Source organism: Salvelinus alpinus, chromosome 27 (genome assembly GCF_045679555.1).
Source record: "Salvelinus alpinus chromosome 27, SLU_Salpinus.1, whole genome shotgun sequence".
In the NCBI taxonomy this organism is placed as follows: domain Eukaryota; kingdom Metazoa; phylum Chordata; class Actinopteri; order Salmoniformes; family Salmonidae; genus Salvelinus; species Salvelinus alpinus.
The window spans coordinates 29,549,120-29,568,624 of NC_092112.1; the positions used below are offsets into that span (position 1 = coordinate 29,549,120).

Below are 19,505 nucleotides of genomic sequence, written 5' to 3' on the forward strand. Positions count from 1 at the left end.
TTGTGTGTGGTGGCTATGGTAATTACCATACTTTGCATAGCATACACTCAGAGGTCCTCAAAATATGTCCCCAGGACTTAGATAGCAGTAGCAGACAATAATGACAATAGAAGTACTAGTAGCTGAGGCTTCACACTCTTGACCACAGGGTGTCGGGTTCAAATCCCAACCAGGCTACAGCTGTGAAAGCCTTGTGTGATAAATTTCACCCTAATTGCTCTGTGGGGAAATGGAGAGCCTAAGTAGCTTCCAGGGTATCTTCACTGTGGACTAGGGCATCTGCCAAGCAACATGTTCAATGGAAATCATAGACCTCTCCATTGCATGAATTAATAAGCATTGTCAGGACGCATGAGACCAAAGCGCATCATGGACATGGTTTTATATGGCAAGTCAAAATAGATTAAGTGTGAGTGATATTGGCAGGGAGGGTTGTTCTTGGAGCCTGTGTTAAAACCACCTTCCTTCACTGGCCTGGGTCTGTTGTGGGAGAACTCTTCTCAGCAGTGCTAACTAAACTCTCTCTACCCTTTCTGCACTACTCCGCTTAATCCTGCTTGGCCCTTCGATGATGGCCATTACTGCTCATGTAAAGCCATACTGTAAATCTAGAGGTTATTCTTGCCTCAGCGTTTAGATGAACTCTGTCTGGAAAAGTGTCCATGTCTCCGTGCCTACGCATTTATATTAGAGAAAAAGGAGATTGAGATAGCTCAAAAGCAAGTGAGAGGGAAAGACAGATAGATAAGCGAGCGAGACTTTGACTCTGACACAAACCATGCACAGCACAGCACGCTCTCCCTTGGAACATTTACAAATCCAGGAGAGCAGAGCGGTGGAAGAGCTCCTCTCTCTCCTGAAAGGGAGTATGTAATGTCTATGTGGAGATGAGGTACTTCTTACCTCATTTGCACTTCCAGCAGCTGCGTGGAACTGCCGCGCGTCAAGGTTCACTCTCAGGCTATAGCACAGGAGATGTATGGATGTGTCTATCTCCCCCACATGTCACGATCAATCCTCTATAGTGTCTTTATTTTCACATGCACAGGATGCAGCAGGTGTAAAACACCACAGTGAAACGCTTACTTGGAGCTCTTTCCCAACAATGCAGAAGAAAAGTAATGATGTAGAAGAAAGAAAACATGAGAAATATGAGAGAATAAAATCAAATACAAAACAGGAGAAGGTCAGTTCCAGATTCCAATGTGCAGGGGTACTGGAGGGATTGAGGTAGGTCTGTACATGTACACAGGGGTAAAAGTGACTAGTAGCAGGATATATACCAATGGTAATAATTATCACTATAGCAGCAGCGTATGTTGTGAGTGGGTGTTTGCATGGTGATGAGTGTAAGTGTATGTGTGTGTGACTATGTGTGTATGCGTGTGGGAGAAGAGTGTAGATCTGTGCCTCAGTGGGTAGAGATCTGTGGATGAGACATGTGGATGAGATCTGTGGATGAGATCTGTGGATGAGATCTGTGGATGAGACCTGTGGATGAGATCTGTGGATGCGCATAGAGGTCAAAGATAGGAGGGGAGTGCGTGTGTGTGTGTGTGTGTGTGTGTGTGTGTGTGTGTGTGTGTGTGTGTGTGTGTGTGTGTGTGTGTGTGTGTGTGTGTGTGTGTGTGTGTGTGTGTGTGTGTGTGTGTGTGTGTGTGTGTGTGTGTGTGTGTGTGTGTGTGTGTGTGTGAATGAAAGAGAGAAAGAGAGGCCAGCTGTGAGGAGCTACTCATCATTTTGAATGAGGTCGTAAGGAACACACTGTACAGCATTGTAGCATGAGGATACTCACTGTGACTGGGTTAGCCTCAGTCTACACCCTACCCGTTGTGTGTGTGTGTGTCAAGAGCGCAATTCAGTAGTGTTTAGGGAGCTTCATTTGTGTGACCAGGACATGGTAGAATAAGTTATGTTCTGTTGTAGTGTGGTGAGAGGCCAGTAAGAGGTGTAATAAATAACATTGAATAGCACTTACTGGCACATTAATGAAGAGTTGAGGGTAAACCACCGTTTCTGGGCAGGGCCGTGTAATGCCAACATGGCAGGTATTTAAGAACAGATTAGACTGGAACATGGCTCATTGATAGACATTGTTATAATGCAGTGTACAGAACATTGGGTCAACTGAGGCTAGACTGGTATGGGAGGAGACTCTTCTGTTGGTCTGAATGTAAGAAGGCTGCCATCTGGTGACTGGTGTAAGTAATGCATACATGGAAAGGCCAGTGTCCTCCATCAAGCTTTTAACTGGTTATGAACCATTGGAGCACTGTAAGCTTTGTTTTAAAGTCCTAGCTTATAGGCCCACATACCAATGACCGAAGCACAGTTAATGGCATTCTTACCACATGGTTACATGGGCCTAGTATCCACTACCATTCACACTTTTGAATGAACAGAAAACTACCAAAAAATGTTGGATGAACCACACATAAATACTGTATTATGAACCCAGGCCACTTCTTGCCCACTCAGTGGAAGTGTATGTTCAGGGAGCTGATTTCGATTTCAATTAGCACATGAGAGAGGTCTCTCAACTGTGACCCTCCACGTCCCCCAGCAATGGCTAGAGCACCTTGAGAGATATTGGCATTAGCTCCCTGTCACGGCCGTCGTAAGAAGACTAAGGCGCAGCGTGGTAAGCGTCCATTTTAGTTTATTTAATGTCGCCAACAAAACAAGAAAATAACAAACAAACGTAAAGCTACGTAGTGCTCGCAGGCCACTACACATAGACAACTACCCACTTCGAAAGGAGGGAAAAAGGGCTACCTAAGTATGGTTCCCAGTCAGAGACAACGATAGACAGCTGTCCCTGATTGAGAACCATACCCGGTCAAAACATAGAAAACAAAAACATAGAATGCCCACCCCAAATCACACCCTGCCAAATAGAGACATAAAAAGGCTCTCTAAGGTCAGGGCATGACACTCCCATTTGCAATTAGTCACATACAGCATTTCCTCCACGGCCACCCAGCCTGTGTCTTTGTCAATGACAGCCTGGTTTTCACTCTGTTTCTGCTTGATAACAACTTATTTGGTGTGACAATGCTAAATCAATCGTCTGAATCAGAAACAGCTAGAAGCAAGGTTAACTGTAGTATGCTGCACTGTACAAAATAGCCTGTTTCCATGGCTGCTGCCTGTTTCAATGTATTCTCAAACTTTCCACTTCCTCTATTTCTAATCAGCTGTGCACGGACACTTAGACACACACGTTACGTAATGGTTCTATTCCTGACAGAGCGCAGGTGGTCTATAAGAACAGAAGATGAGTCATGAGCACATTGATTAAAGAGAGGGAGTTGATCGTCAGGGAGCATCACTTAGTGTGTGCGGTAGGGGCGACAAGGTGGGCTCTACCGGGCCCCAGCGGTCTGCTGGTTCAGCTAGGTGAAAAAACATGGTAAAAAATAGCAGCACACACACACCACGAAATATTAAAGGATATTAATAGTTAATGTTGTCTCTCTGCCCGCCCCTCTGCAAACACATCTGTACCACGCTGGAGCATCCTTAGCGGCAGACTCCAAACAATATCTGATCCTTTGAGCACATTGGCCCCACATCCTGAGCCAAAGCAAGCAGATTACTGAATTATTGAAAGTCACAACAGTAAAATGTCAGCGAGGTCCATCAGACAGACAACATAAGAGGAGAGCGGTGGGGATTTGAATCATGAGACACTCACTCTGGAGAGCAGAGCACTCGTCTCTACGCAGCAGCATCACACGTCATCTGTTTAACGTCTCCCACACACGGCTCGATAAAAAAACAATGTCATTACTCTCTTATGACCCTGTGCTCAATGTCCCAGACTGACAGAGCTTCTAGACTCCCACTGTTTACATGAACCTATCTATAGGCTGTCTGCCTGAGTACCTCATCATAACATCTCTCTCTCTCTCTCTCTCTCTCTCTCTCTCTCTCTCTCTGCTGTAAAGCCATATTGTGTGTTACTAATGTATCATGTCTCAATCGTTGTCACTGAGCCGGAGGTGAGACATGTACCATGTCGCTAATACCAACTAGCTATCTGTGAGTGGCTAACGAGTGTTCTCTCTGTGTTCTCTGCTCCAGCACACAACCGTCCTCCCCTTCATCACCATTGAGATGAGGACCACGCACCACCAGTATCCCAGCAGGCCTTGTGGACTGATAGCTGTGTGCAGCTTTGCCGTGGGATACGTTATATGGTAAGAGCCCCTTTCCTCCAACAATGGCAGGCTGAACTCTTCCTCGGTTTGTGTTGCTAATTGATAAGAGACCATAGAAGGCTAGCCCTGGGCTAAGGGAGATTTAAGCGAGTGTTCACACTTGCACATTCTAAAGTGGGCTAGCATCAACCCTGCTCCGGAGCAGGGTTAGTACTGACTTTTCAGATTTAGACCCAGATCAAACACGGTGCCAAAATAGCCAGTGTGAATGCTTACTGTTCAATCACAAAAGCTGAAATGTCACTTAATTGACATATGCTTGTGATGCCTGTAATCGTTCTGCACGTTATTTTGATAAGTCAATTCATACTATTTAATCCTTCCTGAGGACAAAAAACAAAACATTGGTTGCTGTTGTCATGTTTCTGACCTTATTTCCTTTGTTTAGTCTTTATTTAGTTGGTCAGGACGTGAGCTGGGTGGGTATTATCTATGTTGTCTGTTTCTATGTGGGGTTTCTTGTTTGGCCTGATATGGTTCTCAATCAGAGGCAGGTGTTAGTCATTGTCTCTGATTGGGAACCATATTTAGGTAGCCTGTTTTTGTAGTGTGTTCTGTGGGTGATTGTTCCTGTTCGTGTGTTCATCTGGTCTGTGTTGACTAGTTCGGGACTGTAGCATCTTCGGTTCTTTCTGTCAGTTTGTTGTTTTTGTTCGTTGTTTAAGTAGCCTATTAAAATATGGATTAGCATCACGCTGCAGTTTGGTCCTCCTCTCTGTCACCCGAAGACAGCCGTTACAGCTGTACAGCAGGCTGGCTACCATCTTCTCATTTCAACTAAAGGTCAACCAAAGCTAAAAACTCAACAGCTGGAAGGGCAGCAAACGCTCCATTTGTCTGTTTCCATAGATTTTCTATTTACATATAATTGGATATATCCATAATAATAGTATTGTTGCATGATTTCGCCTGGATCAGAAAAGTTGATGTCTCATTCGCCATAGCACTCTCTGTACAGGTGCGAGATCGAATTTCAAAAGTGAAACATTGTTTCTGAGGTCAGACAGGCAAACAGCAAGTTTTATACAAACCATCACTGTTTGAAATCAATGCTGGGCTAGCTAGAAGCAAGATGAAATAATGTGTTAATGAATGTCTAATTGCTTATAATATTGTGTTTGTCCATCTGTCATTTTTACTGTAAAATACTGGCAGCACTGTAGCCAGAAGGTTACTGTAAATTTACTTACAGCACATACGCCAGTACATTACTGTAGATTTACAAGACCTTTACTTTACACAAATTTAAAGCATATTACTGGAACACCTGACTACAGCGACATGCTGTGTTTCTAGATTTTACAGTGGAAGCACAGTGGTTAGTAAAATCTTGCAGATTTACAGTGCAGGTAGCTTGTGCTAACGACGGGCAGTATTTCTGTTACATGTATTTGATATACTGTATGTATTTCAAAATGTGCAATTCCAATTTTTTTATTTGTATTTCACTGGCCTGAACTACAATTCATGTGACCTATTTTGTAACGGTTTAATTAGAATACACGTATTTTCTAATACAAATATATACTTGCAAGTAGCCCACATAACTACAACATTCTCTGTAACGGTAACATCATCTTTTTACTTGCTATGACTATGGTATATTCTTGTTTAACTTAGTTTAATACGCTGGCTGTAAGACGCTCTGGATAAGAGTGTCTGCTAAATGATCAAAATGTAAACGTGAAAATGGACACTTGCAAACCACGCTGGATATTATTCTAAGCACCTTTGCCCCCAAACAAGGCCACATTTGATTAAAATACAAATAGTTTGAGGGCGGAGCTCAGTAGAATAATAACCAGCAGTGTGCTTTGCAAAACATTTACATTTTGGTCATTTAGCAGACGCTCTTGTCGAAAGCGACTTACAGTCAGTGCATTCATCTAAGGTTGATTAAAAAAAAGCACATCACAGTCATAGCAACTAACATGTTCCTGTAATCATTTGTGGGAATGTGTTGTAGTTAAGGATACATTGGTCTTCCACATATCCTGTATTTGTTACAAGTTACCTTTGAATGTATCTTTGCCTATCTCTGGCTACATTACTGTAAAATTCACAGTAACTTCCCACCAGCTTCCTGTAAGTGTCACGCCCTGACCGTAGAGAGCTTTTTATGTCTCTATTTTGGTTTGGTCAGGGTGTGATTTGGGTGGGCATTCTATGTTCATTTTTCTATGTTTTCTATTTCTTTGTGTTTCGCCGGGTGTGGTTCTCAATCAGAGGCAGCTGTCTATCGTTGTCTCTGATTGAGAACCATACTTAGGTAGCCTTTTCCCATCTGTGTTTTGTGGGTAGTTATTTTCTGTTTTGTGTTTCTGCACCTGACAGGACTGTTTCGGTTTTCGTTCATTCTCTTTGTTATTTTTGTTATTTAGTGTTCAGTTGTAATAAAAAGCATGAACACTTACCACGCTTCGCTTTGGCCCGATCCTTCAACAGACGACCGTTACAGTAAGTTACTGGAAAATGCAGAGTAATGACAGTACAATACTGTAAAAGTAGGCTACTATACTGTAAGAAAGTAAATGCTACTGTAATCATGTTGATATTTTACAGTACTTTACTATAATTACATGGGATTAGTACAAGCAGGTTGGCTGCTAGGTATTTGTATATTACAGCCTATTTATGAATATGTGGTGTTTTATATCACTTGTACTTCTAGAGGCCTAAACAAAAGCTCCCAAACTGGCTGTGATTGCATTGCAAAACATATCAAAAAGGACATGGCTTAATATCCAACCATTAAAGGTTCAAGACTTGCAGCTACTCTGATCCATCCCATAATCTGTCCCCTATACATTTAATTGTTAGGGAACTACTACCCCATATCACTTAAATTGGTACAGCACTCTCACTAAGGGGTGCAACAATTATAGCCTCTTACAAGGCACACCTCAAAATTGGTTAATGAGCCACAACAATACCATGCACCCACAAATGTTTCTTTGCAGCTCAAAAATTACAGTATGGTACTGTATTCTGTGGGGTGGTACTGAATTACAGTAATTTACTGACAGCACACTCACCAGTAAATTACTGTAGATTTACAGGATGAATATACAAAAATATGGTATGGTACTGCATTCTGTGGGCTACAGCATTCACACTAATAGGGTGCAACAAATATAGCCTCTTACAAGGCACGCCTGTAAAATGTTACTGTAAAATTGTTGTAATTCTACAGCAGTGTAGCAGAATGCCATTGAGCCCTCATAATGCATTGCTCTTTACAGTACTGTACTCTAATATAGAGTTACAGTAGCTAACTAAAAGGTTTGCTCTAAATGTACAACAATTTGTTACAGTGCAGTGCTTTGGAATACAAGTGTATTCCTTACCACAGGGCTAAAGCTTAGCCCAGGTTTAACAAATGCTTGTGTGAACACAGGCTAAACTAGCCCAGGGCTAAGATAGCCGGTGGCTCAGAACAATGCAGTGTGAAAAGGCCTAAAATGTTATTGTCCATTTCCACTTGGGTCCATTAAAACAGACCCTTGAAAACAGGCATAAGACACATAAGAACATACTGTACAGAACAGAGAAATCATCACAGTATAAATACTGTATACTGTGTGTCTTGATGATGAATGTGACTGATCTGTGTGGCTCATGAGAAGACAGGGATGTCCAGCCGCCCCGCCTCTCCCCACTGCTTCTCCAGGCCCGGAGGTCTGGCAGCTAGCTCAATTCCCACGTTCCTCATGGCTCTGTCCCTCCACGCACTTATGATGGATGACCTTCTCCGAGCATGATAACACACAGTGTCTGCTGCAGAAAAAACAGCCTCTAAACCTCCTCTATCAGTCAAGAAAGAGAGAAAGAGCGAGAGGGGGATCTGTCTCTGGTCTGGCAGAGAGGCCTACCTTGTGACAACACATGTTACAGAACCAGAGAACCAGACCCTAGTCCTGAGCACGGCAGATTTAATGCTAACAGAGAGGAGAGGCTTGGAGCCGAGGGAGCCCTCTACTGCAGCCGTAGCTAACCAGGGCCGACAGCAAGGAGAAGGGGGTTTGCCAGACCCACCTGACGTGTAGGAGCCTCAGGCAACAAACACCTCTCTTCATTTTAATCCCTGGCTAAAATTAAGATGATTATATCCCCATACATCTCACAGGGTTAGAGAATCTGTCTCGTTTCCCTATGCTGTAGTTGGGTAAATCCATAGGCAGTCTTCACAGGAGGCTGGTGGCACCTTCATTGGGGAGGAAGGACTCGTGGTAATGGCTGGAGCGAAATTAATGGAATGGTATCAAATACATCCAACATGGTTTCCATGTGTTTGATGCCATTCCATTTGCTCCGTTCCAGACATTATTATGAGCCGTCCTCCCCTCAGCAGCCTCCACTGGCTGCCTTAAATGGGGATTCCCAGCCAGGGAGTTACAGAGAGAGAGGGGGAGGGGAATAAACAGAGAGAGAGAAAGATATCAAGCCTAAAATAGGACGATAAAAGCTTCAGTGGCAGACATGTCTGATCTGTACAGTCTGTCAGACACCAAAAAATTGTCAACTGATGAAATGCTATGTTACTAAAATGAACATCGCATGTAGGGATTTCCCCTGAATCCATAGAGTCATAGTCTAAAATCCCTCTTGGTTAGGAAGGAATTATACGGTACGTAATAAGAGGGTAGAGGTCAACGGATGTAACAACTAATGTAACTGTTAGACAAACCACCTTGTTTACCCCCACATGTGCAACTTGAATACCTAAAAGTGCCATTCAACTAATTGCCCAATTATTGAATTCAGCTAATTGGAGCATTTACATAATTCACCGCCTTACTAACGCCCAACAGCTTCCGTCTGTGGACTCAAGTATGTGCAATCACTTCATATTAGTGGGATCAGCTGTATTGTGCAGCAGCCTCGGGCCAGGGTAAGGGCCAGTCCAGTTTCACCTTGAGTGATTGCTTTGGAATCAGTGGGCTAAGGGGAGGCTGTGAGTGGGCCAGCTGACGCACTGGACTCTGTCGCCTCTCACTAATGTGCCCTTGTCCAGTACTGTATGCACTCTCTCTCCCTGAGATCTCCCCTGGCAGTGTCTTGCTCCTTGAGACCTGCCCTGGCAGTGTATCTCTCTCTCTCTGAATCAAATCAAATCAAATTGATTTATATAGCCCTTCGTACATCAGCTGATATCTCAGTGCTGTACAGAAACCCAGCCTAAAACCCCAAACAGCAAGCAATGCAGGTGTAGAAGCACGGTGGCTAGGAAAAACTTTGAGACTGGAGCAGCAGCACGGCCAGGTGGACTGGGGACAGCAAGGAGTCATCATGTCAGGTCGTCCTGAGGCATGGTCCCAGGGCTCAGGTCCTCCGAGAGAGAGAAAGAAAGAGAGAATTAGAGAGAGCATACTTAAATTCACACAGGACACCGGATAAGACAGGACAAGTACTCCAGATATAACAAACTGACCCTAGCCCCCCGACACATAAACTAATGAAGCATAAATACTGGAGGCTGAGACAGGAGGGGTCAGGAGACACTGTGGCCCCATCCGATGATACCCCCGGACAGGGCCAAACAGGAAGGATATAACCCCACCCACTTTGCCAAGGCACAGCCCCCACACCACTAGAGGGATATCTTCAACCACCAACTTACCATCCTGAGACAAGACCGAGTATAGCCCACAAAGATCTCCGCCACGGCACAACCCAAGGGGAGGCGCCAACCCAGACAGGAAAATCACGTCAGTGACTCAACCCACTCAAGTGACGCACCCCTCCTAGGGACGGCATGAAAGAGCGCCAGTGACTCAGCCCCTGTAATAGGGTTAGAGGCAGAGAATCCCAGTGGAGAGAGGGGAACCGGCCAGGCAGAGACAGCAAGGGCGGTTCGTTGCTCCAGAGCCTTTCCGTTCACCTTCACACTCCTGGGCCAGACTACACTCAATCATAGGACCTACTGAAGAGATGAGTCTTCAATAAAGACTTAAAGGTTGAGACAGAGTCTGCGTCTCTCACATGGGTAGGCAGACCATTCCATAAAAATGGAGATCTATAGCAGAAAGCCCTGCCTCCAGCTGTTTGCTTAGAAATTCTAAGGACAATTAGGAGGCCTGCGTCTTGTGACCGTAGTGTAGGTATGTACAGCAGGACCAACTCAGAAAGATAGGTAGGAGCAAGCCCATGTAACGCTTTGTAGGTTAACAGTAAAACCTTGAAATCAGCCCTTGCCTTAACAGGAAGCCAGTGTAGGGAGGCTAGCACTGGAGTAATATGATCACATTTTTTGGTTCTAGTCAGGATTCTAGCAGCCGTATTTAGCACTAACTGAAGTTTATTTAGTGCTTTATCCGGGTAGCCGGAAAGTAGAGCATTGCAGTAGTCTAACCAAGAAGCAACAAAAGCATGGATAAATTTTTCTGCATCATTTTTGGACAGAACATTTCAGATTTTTGCAATGTTACGTAGATGGAAAAAAGCTGTCCTTGAAACAGTCTTGATATGTTCGTCAAAAGAGAGATCAGGGTCCAGAGTAACGCCGAGGTCCTTCACAGTTTTATTTGAGACGACTTTACAACCATCAAGATTAATTGTCAGATTTAACAGAAGATCTCTTTGTTTCTTGGGACCTAGAACAAGCATCTCTGTTTTGTCCGAGTTTAAAAGTAGAACGTTTTCAGCCATCCACTTCCTTATGTCTGAAACACAGGCTTCTAGCGAGGGCAATTTTGGGGCTTCACCATGTTTCATTGAAATGTACAGCTGTGTGTCATCCGCATAGCAGTGAAAGTTAACATTATGTTTTCGAATGACATCCCCAAGAGGTAAAATATATAGTGAAAACAAAAGTGGTCCTAAAACGGAACCTTGAGGAACACCGAAATGTACAGTTGATTTGTCAGAGGACAAACCATTCACAGAGACAAACTGATATCTTTCTGACAGATAAGATCTAAACCAGGCCAGAACTTGTCCGTGTAGACCAATTTGGGTTTCCAATCTCTCCAAAAGAATGTGGTGATCGATGGTATCAAAGGCAGCACTAAGGTCTAGTAGCACGAGGACAGATGCAGAGCCTCGGTCTGACGTCATTAAAAGGTCATTTACCACCTTCACGAGTGCAGTCTCTGTACTATGATGGGGTCTAAAATCAGACTGAAGCATTTCGTATATATTGTTTGTCTTCAGGAAGGCAGTGAGTTGCTGCGCAACAGCTTTTTCAATTTTTTTTGAGAGGAATGGAAGATTCGATATAGGCCGATAGTTTTTTATATTTTCTGGGTCACGGTTTGGCTTTTTCAAGAGAGGCTTTATTACTGCCACTTTTAGTGAGTTTGGTACACATCCGGTGGATAGAGAGCCGTTTATTATGTTCAACATAGGAGGGCCAAGCACATGAAGCAGCTCTTTAAGTAGTTTAGTTGGAATAGGGTCCAGTATGCAGCTTGAAGGTTTAGAGGCCATGATTATTTTCATCATTGTGTCAAGAGATATAGTACTAAAACACTTGAGTGTCTCTCTTGATCCTAGGTCCTGGCAGAGTTGTGCAGACTCAGGACAGCTGAGCTTTGGAGGAATTCGCAGATTTAAAGAGGAGTCCATAATTTGCTTTCTAATGATCATGATCTTTTCCTCAAAGAAGTTCATGAATTTATTACTGCTGAAGTGAAAGCCATCCTCACTTGGGGAATGCTGCTTTTTAGTTAGCTTTGCAACAGTATCAAAAAGAAATGTTGGATTGTTCTTATTTTCCTCAATTAAGTTGGAAAAATAGGATGATCGAGCAGCAGTGAGGGCTCTTCGATACTGCACGGTACTGTCTTTCCATGCTAGTCGGAAGACTTCCACTTTGGTGTGGCGCCATTTCCGTTCCAATTTTCTGGAAGCTTGCTTCAGAGCTCGGGTATTTTCTGTATACCAGGGAGCTAGTTTCTTATGACAAATGTTTTTCGTTTTTAGGGGTGCAACTGCATCTAGGGTATTGCGCAAGGTTAAATTGAGTTCCTCAGTTAGGTGGTTAACTGATTTTTGTCCTCTGACGTCCTTGGGTAGGCAGAAGGAGTTTGGAAGGGCATCAAGGAATCTTTGTGTTGTCTGAGAATTTATAGCACGACTTTTGATGCTCCTTGGTTGGAGTCTGAGCAGATTATTTGTTGCGATTGCAAACGTAATAAAATGGTGGTCCGATAAGTCCAGGATTATGAGGAAAAACATTATTAAACATTAGATCTACAACATTTATTCCATGGGACAAAACTAGGTCCAGAGTATGACTGTGGCAGTGAGTAGGTCCAGAGACATGTTGGACAAAACCCACTGAGTCGATGATGGCTCCGAAAGCCTTTTGGAGTGGGTCTGTGGACTTTTCCATGTGAATATTAAAATCACCAAAAATTTGAATATGATCTGCTATGACTACAAGGTCCGATAGGAATTCAGGGAACTCAGTGAGGAACGCTGTATATGGTCCAGGAGGCCTGTAAACAGTAGCTATAAAAAGGGATTGAGTAGGCTGCATAGATTTCATGACTAGAAGCTCAAAAGACAAAAACGTCATTTTTGGGGGGGGGTAAATTGAAATTTGCTATCGTAAATGTTAGCAACACCTCCGCATTTGTGGTATGCACAGTCTCTCTGAGACCTCTCCTAGCAGTATCTCTCCCTGAGACCTCTCCTAGCAGTGTCTCTCTCCCTGAGACCTCCCCTAGCAGTGTCTCTCTCCCTGAGACCTCCCCTAGCAGTGTCTCTCTCTCTGAGACCTCTCCTAGCAGTGTCTCTCCCTGAGACCTCTCCTAGCAGTGTCTCTCTCCCTGAGACCTCTCATAGCAGTGTCTCTCTCTCTCTGAGACCTCTCCTCACAGAGTCTCTCTCTCTGAGACCTCTCCTAGCAGTGTCTCTCTCTCTGAGACCTCTCCTAGCAGTGTCTCTCCCTGAGACCTCTCCCAGCATTGTCTCTCTCCCTGAGATCTCTCCTAGCAGTGTCTCTCTCTCTCTCTGAGACCTCTCCTAGCAGTGTCTCTCTCCCTGAGACCTCTCCTAGCAGTGTCTCTCTCCCTGAGATCTCCCCTAGCAGTGTCTCTCTCCCTGAGACCTCTCCTAGCAGTGTCTCTCTCTCTCTCTGAGACCTCTCCTAGCAGTGTCTCTCTCCCTGAGACCTCTCCTAGAAGTGTCTCTCTCCCTGAGATCTCCCCTAGCAGTGTCTCTCTCCCTGAGATCTCCCCTAGCAGTGTCTCTCTCCCTGAGACCTCCCCTAGCAATGTCTGACCTTGAGACCTCTCCTAGCAGTGTCTCTCTCTCTGAGACCTCGCCTAGCAGTGTCTGACCTTGAGACGTCCCATAGCAGTGTCTCTCTCCCTGAGACCTCTCCTAGCAGTGTCTCTCTCGATGAGACCTCCCCTAGCAGTGTCTCTCTCTCTGAGACCTCCCCTAGCAGTGTCTCTCTCTCTGAGACCTCTCCTAGCAGTGTCTCTCTCTCTCTCTCTCTGAGACCTCCCCTAGCAGTGTCTCTCTCCCTGAGACCTCCCCTAGCAGTGTCTCTCTCCCTGAGACCTCTCCTAGCAGTGTCTCTCAGTATCTCTCTCCCTGAGACCTCTCCTAGAAGTGTCTCTCTCTCTCTGAGACCTCTCCTAGAAGTGTCTCTCTCTCCCTGAGACCTCTCCTAGCAGTGTCTCTCTCCCTGAGACCTCTCCTAGCAGTGTCTCTCTCCCTGAGACCTCTCCTAGAAGTGTCTCTCTCTCTCTGAGACCTCTCCTAGAAGTGTCTCTCTCTCCCTGAGACCTCTCCTAGCAGTGTCTCTCTCCCTGAGACCTCTCCTAGCAGTGTCTCTCTCTCTCTCTCTGAGTTCTCTCCTAGCAGTGTCTCTCTCTATGAGACCTCTCCTAGCAGTGTATTTCTCCCTGAGACCTCTCCTAGCAGTGTCTCTCTCTCTGAGACCTCTCCTAGCAGTGTCTCTCTCCCTGAGACCTCTCCTAGAAGTGTCTCTCTCTCTCTGAGACATCTCCTAGCAGTGTCTCTCTCTCTGAGACCTCTCCTAGCAGCGTCTCTCTCTATGAGACCTCTCCTAGCAGTGTATTTCTCTCTCTCTGAGATCTCTCCTAGCAGTGTCTCTCTCCCTGAGACCTCTCCTAGAAGTGTCTCTCTCTCTGAGACCTCTCCTAGAAGTGTCTCTCTCTCTCTGAGAACTCTCCTAGCAGTGTCTCTCTCTATGAGACCTCTCCTAGCAGTGTCTTTCTCTCTCTCTCTCTGAGACTCTCCTAGCAGTGTCTCTCTCCCTGAGACCTCTCCTAGAAGTGTCTCTCTCCCTGAGACCTCTCCTAGAAGTGTCTCTCTCTATGAGACCTCTCCTAGCAGTGTCTCTCTCTCTCTCTGAGACCTCTCCTAGCAGTGTCTCTCTCTATGAGACCTCTCCTAGCAGTGTCTCTCTCTCTCTGAGACCTCTCTTAGCAGTGTCTCTCTCTCTCTCTCTCTGAGACTCTCCAAGCAGTGTCTCTCTCTCTCTCTGAGACTCTACAAGCAGTGTCTCTCTCTCTCTCTCTGAGACCTCTCTTAGCAGTCTCTCTCTCTCTCTGAGACCTCTCTTAGCAGTGTCTCTCTTTCTGAGACCTCTCTTAGCAGTGTCTTTCTCTCTCCCTGAGACCTCTCCTAGCAGTGTCTCTCTCTCTCCCTGAGACCTCTCCTAGCAGTGTCTCTCTCCCTGAGACCTCTCCTAGCAGTGTCTCTCTCCCTGAGATCTCCCCTAGCAGTGTCTCTCTCCCTGAGATCTCCCCTAGCAGTGTCTCTCTCCCTGAGACCTCCCCTAGCAGTGTCTCTCTCCCTGAGACCTCCCCTAACAATGTCTGACCTTGAGACCTCCCATAGCAGTGTCTCTCTCCCTGAGACCTCTCCTAGCAGTGTCTCTCTCTCTGAGACCTCTCCTAGCAGTGTCTGACCTTGAGACCTCCCATAGCAGTGTCTCTCTCCCTGAGACCTCTCCTAGCAGTGTCTCTCTCTCTGAGAACTCCCCTAGCAGTGTCTCTCTCTCTCTGAGACCTCTCTTAGCAGTGTCTCTCTTTCTGAGACCTCTCTTAGCAGTGTCTCTCTCTCTCTGAGACCTCTCCTAGCAGTGTCTCTCTCTCTCTCTCTCTGAGACCTCTCCTAGCAGTGTCTCTCTCTCTCTCTGAGACCTCTCCTAGCAGTGTCTCTCTCCCTGAGACCTCTCCTAGCAGTGTCTCTCTCCCTGAGATCTCCCCTAGCAGTGTCTCTCTCCCTGAGATCTCCCCTAGCAGTGTCTCTCTCCCTGAGACCTCTCCTAGCAGTGTCTCTCTCCCTGAGACCTCCCCTAGCAATGTCTGACCTTGAGACCTCCCATAGCAGTGTCTCTCTCCCTGAGACCTCTCCTAGCAGTGTCTCTCTCTCTGAGACCTCCCATAGCAGTGTCTCTCTCCCTGAGACCTCTCCTAGCAGTGTCTCTCTCCCTGAGACCTCTCCTAGCAGTGTCTCTCTCTCTGAGACCTCCCCTAGCAGTGTCTCTCTCTCTGAGACCTCCCCTAGCAGTGTCTCTCTCCCTGAGACCTCTCCTAGCAGTGTCTCTCTCTCTCTCTCTCTCTCTCTGAGACCTCCCCTAGCAGTGTCTCTCTCCCTGAGACCTCCCCTAGCAGTGTCTCTCTCCCTGAGACCTCTCCTAGCAGTGTCTCTCTCTCTGAATCCTCCCCTGGCAGTGTCTCTCTCTCTGAGACCTCTCCTAGCAGTGTCTCTCTCTCTGAGACCTCTCCTAGCAGTGTCTCTCTCTCTCTCTCTTTCTCTGAGACCTCCCCTAGCAGTGTCTCTCTCCCTGAGACCTTTCCTAGCAGTGTCTCGCTCCCTGAGACCTCTCCTAGCAGTGTCTCTCTCCCTGAGACCTCTCCTAGAAGTGTCTCTCTCTCTCTGAGACCTCTCCTAGCAGTGTCTCTCTCCTTGAGACCTCTCCTAGCAGTGTCTCTCTCCCTGAGACCTCCCCTAGCAGTGTCTCTCTCTCTGAGACTCTCCTAGCAGTGTCTCTCTCCCTGAGAACTCTCCTAGCAGTGTCTCTCTCCCTGAGACCTCTCCTAGAAGTGTCTCTCTCTCTCTGACACCTCTCCTAGCAGTGTCTCTCTCTCTCTATGAGACCTATCCTAGCAGTGTATTTCTCTCTCTCTGAGACCTCTCCTAGCAGTGTCTCTCTCTCTGAGACTCTCCTAGCAGTGTCTCTCTCCCTGAGACCTCTCCTAGCAGTGTCTCTCTCCCTGAGACCTCTCATAGAAGTGTCTCTCTCTCTCTGAGACCTCTCCTAGAAGTGTCTCTCTCTCTCCCTGAGACCTCTCCTAGCAGTGTCTCTCTCCCTGTGACCTCTCCTAGCAGTGTCTCTCGCTCTGACACTCTCCTATCAGTGTCTCTCTCCCTGAGACCTCTCCTAGCAGTGTCTCTCTCCCTGAGACCTCTCCTAGAAGTGTCTCTCTCTGAGACCTCTCCTAGAAGTGTCCCTCTCTCCCTGAGACCTCTCCTAGCAGTGTCTCTCTCCCTGAGACCTCTCCTAGCAGTGTCTCTCTCCCTGAGACCTCTCCTAGAAGTGTCTCTCTCTCTCTCTCTGAGACCTCTCCTAAAAGTGTCTCTCTCTCCCTGAGACCTCTCCTAGCAGTGTCTCTCTCTCTCTGAGACCTCTCCTACCAGTGTCTCTCTCTATGAGACCTCTCCTAGCAGTGTATTTCTCCCTGAGACCTCTCCTAGCAGTGTCTCTCTCCCTGAGACCTCTCCTAGCAGTGTCTCTCTCCCTGAGACCTCTCCTAGCAGTGTCTCTCTCCCTGAGACCTCTCCTAGAAGTGTCTCTCTCTCTCTCTGAGACCTCTCCTAGCAGTGTCTCTCTCTCTGAGACCTCTCCTAGCAGCGTCTCTCTCTATGAGACCTCTCCTAGCAGTGTATTTCTCTCTCTCTGAGACCTCTCCTAGCAGTGTCTCTCTCCCTGAGACCTCTCCTAGAAGTGTCTCTCTCTCTGAGACCTCTCCTAGAAGTGTCTCTCTCTCTCTCTGAGACCTCTCCTAGCAGTGTCTCTCTCTATGAGACCTCTCCTAGCAGTGTCTTTCTCTCTCTCTCTCTGAGACTCTCCTAGCATTGTCTCTCTCCCTGAGACCTCTCCTAGAAGTGTCTCTCTCCCTGAGACCTCTCCTAGAAGTGTCTCTCTCTCTCTGAGACCTCTCCTAGCAGTGTCTCTCTCTATGAGACCTCTCCTAGCAGTGTCTCTCTCTCTCTGAGACCTCTCTTAGCAGTGTCTCTCTCTCTCTCTCTCTCTCTCTGAGACTCTCCAAGCAGTGTCTCTCTCTCTCTCTCTGAGACTCTCCAAGCAGTGTCTCTCTCTCTCTCTCTGAGACCTCTCTTAGCAGTCTCTCTCTCTCTCTGAGACCTCTCCTAGCAGTGTCTTTCTCTCTCTCTGAGACTCTCCTAGCAGTGTCTCTCTCTCTCTCTGAGACTCTCCTAGCAGTGTCTCTCTCTCTCTGAGACCTCTCTTAGCAGTGTCTCTCTTTCTGAGACCTCTCTTAGCAGTGTCTCTCTCTCTCTGAGACCTCTCCTAGCAGTGTCTCTCTCTCTCTCTCTCCGAGACCTCTCCTAGCAGTATCTCTCTCTCTCTCTGAGACCTCTCCTAGCAGTGTCTCTCTCTCTCCCTGAGACCTCTCCTAGCAGTGTCTCTCTCCCTGAGATCTCCCCTAGCAGTGTCTCTCTCCCTGAGATCTCCCCTAGCAGTGTCTCTCTCCCTGAGACCTCTTCTAGCAGTGTCTCTCTCCCTGAGACCTCCCCTAGCAATGTCTGACCTTGAGACCTCCCATAGCAGTGTCTCTCTCTCTGGGACCTCTCCTAGCAGTGTCTCTCTCTCTGAGACTTCTCCTAGCAGTGTCTGACCTTGAGACCTCCCATAGCAGTGTCTCTCTCCCTGAGACCTCTCCTAGCAGTGTCTCTCTCTCTGAGACCTCCCCTAGCAGTGTCTCTCTCTCTGAGACCTCCCCTAGCAGTGTCTCTCTCCCTGAGACCTCTCCTAGCAGTGTCTCTCTCCCTGAGACCTTTCCTAGCAGTGTCTCGCTCCCTGAGACCTCTCCTAGCAGTGTCTCTCTCCCTGAGACCTCTCCTAGAAGTGTCTCTCTCTCTCTGAGACCTCTCCTAGCAGTGTCTCTCTCCCTGAGACCTTTCCTAGCAGTGTCTCGCTCCCTGAGACCTCTCCTAGCAGTGTCTCTCTCCCTGAGACCTCTCCTAGAAGTGTCTCTCTCTCTCTGAGACCTCTCCTAGCAGTGTCTCTCTCCCTGAGACCTCTCCTAGCAGTGTCTCTCTCCCTGAGACCTCCCCTAGCAGTGTCTCTCTCTCTGAGACTCTCCTAGCAGTGGCTCTCTCCCTGAGACCTCTCCTAGCAGTGTCTCTCTCCCTGAGACCTCTCCTAGAAGTGTCTCTCTCTCTCTCTGAGACCTCTCCTAGCAGTGTCTCTCTCTCTGAGACCTCTCCTAGCAGCGTCTCTCTCTATGAGACCTCTCCTAGCAGTGTATTTCTCTCTCTCTGAGACCTCTCCTAGCAGTGTCTCTCTCCCTGAGACCTCTCCTAGAAGTGTCTCTCTCTCTGAGACCTCTCCTAGAAGTGTCTCTCTCTCTCTCTGAGACCTCTCCTAGCAGTGTCTCTCTCTATGAGACCTCTCCTAGCAGTGTCTTTCTCTCTCTCTCTCTGAGACTCTCCTAGCATTGTCTCTCTCCCTGAGACCTCTCCTAGAAGTGTCTCTCTCCCTGAGACCTCTCCTAGCAGTGTCTCTCTCTATGAGACCTCTCCTAGCAGTGTCTCTCTCTCTCTGAGACCTCTCTTAGCAGTGTCTCTCTCTCTCTCTCTCTCTCTCTGAGACTCTCCAAGCAGTGTCTCTCTCTCTCTCTCTGAGACTCTCCAAGCAGTGTCTCTCTCTCTCTCTCTGAGACCTCTCTTAGCAGTCTCTCTCTCTCTCTGAGACCTCTCCTAGCAGTGTCTTTCTCTCTCTCTGAGACTCTCCTAGCAGTGTCTCTCTCTCTCTCTGAGACTCTCCTAGCAGTGTCTCTCTCTCTCTGAGACCTCTCTTAGCAGTGTCTCTCTTTCTGAGACCTCTCTTAGCAGTGTCTCTCTCTCTCTGAGACCTCTCCTAGCAGTGTCTCTCTCTCTCTCTCTCCGAGACCTCTCCTAGCAGTATCTCTCTCTCTCTCTGAGACCTCTCCTAGCAGTGTCTCTCTCTCTCCCTGAGACCTCTCCTAGCAGTGTCTCTCTCCCTGAGATCTCCCCTAGCAGTGTCTCTCTCCCTGAGATCTCCCCTAGCAGTGTCTCTCTCCCTGAGAC

At 46.9% G+C, this 19,505-nt stretch overlaps 1 protein-coding gene across 3 annotated transcripts in view; it reads left to right on the forward strand.

The window, feature by feature from the left end:
- Positions 1 to 19,505, forward strand: part of LOC139556326 (androgen-induced gene 1 protein-like) — a 114,190-nt gene that overhangs the window by 38,035 nt on the left and 56,650 nt on the right. For 2 of the 3 annotated variants that reach the window (XM_071370165.1, XM_071370163.1), the window contains one exon: positions 4,087 to 4,202. In XM_071370165.1, the coding sequence (XP_071226266.1) occupies positions 4,087 to 4,202 (116 nt within the window). Of the gene's footprint in view, positions 1 to 4,086; positions 4,203 to 4,611; positions 4,643 to 19,505 lie in introns of all 3 variants that reach the window. The other variant, XR_011671107.1, reaches the window with a different exon arrangement.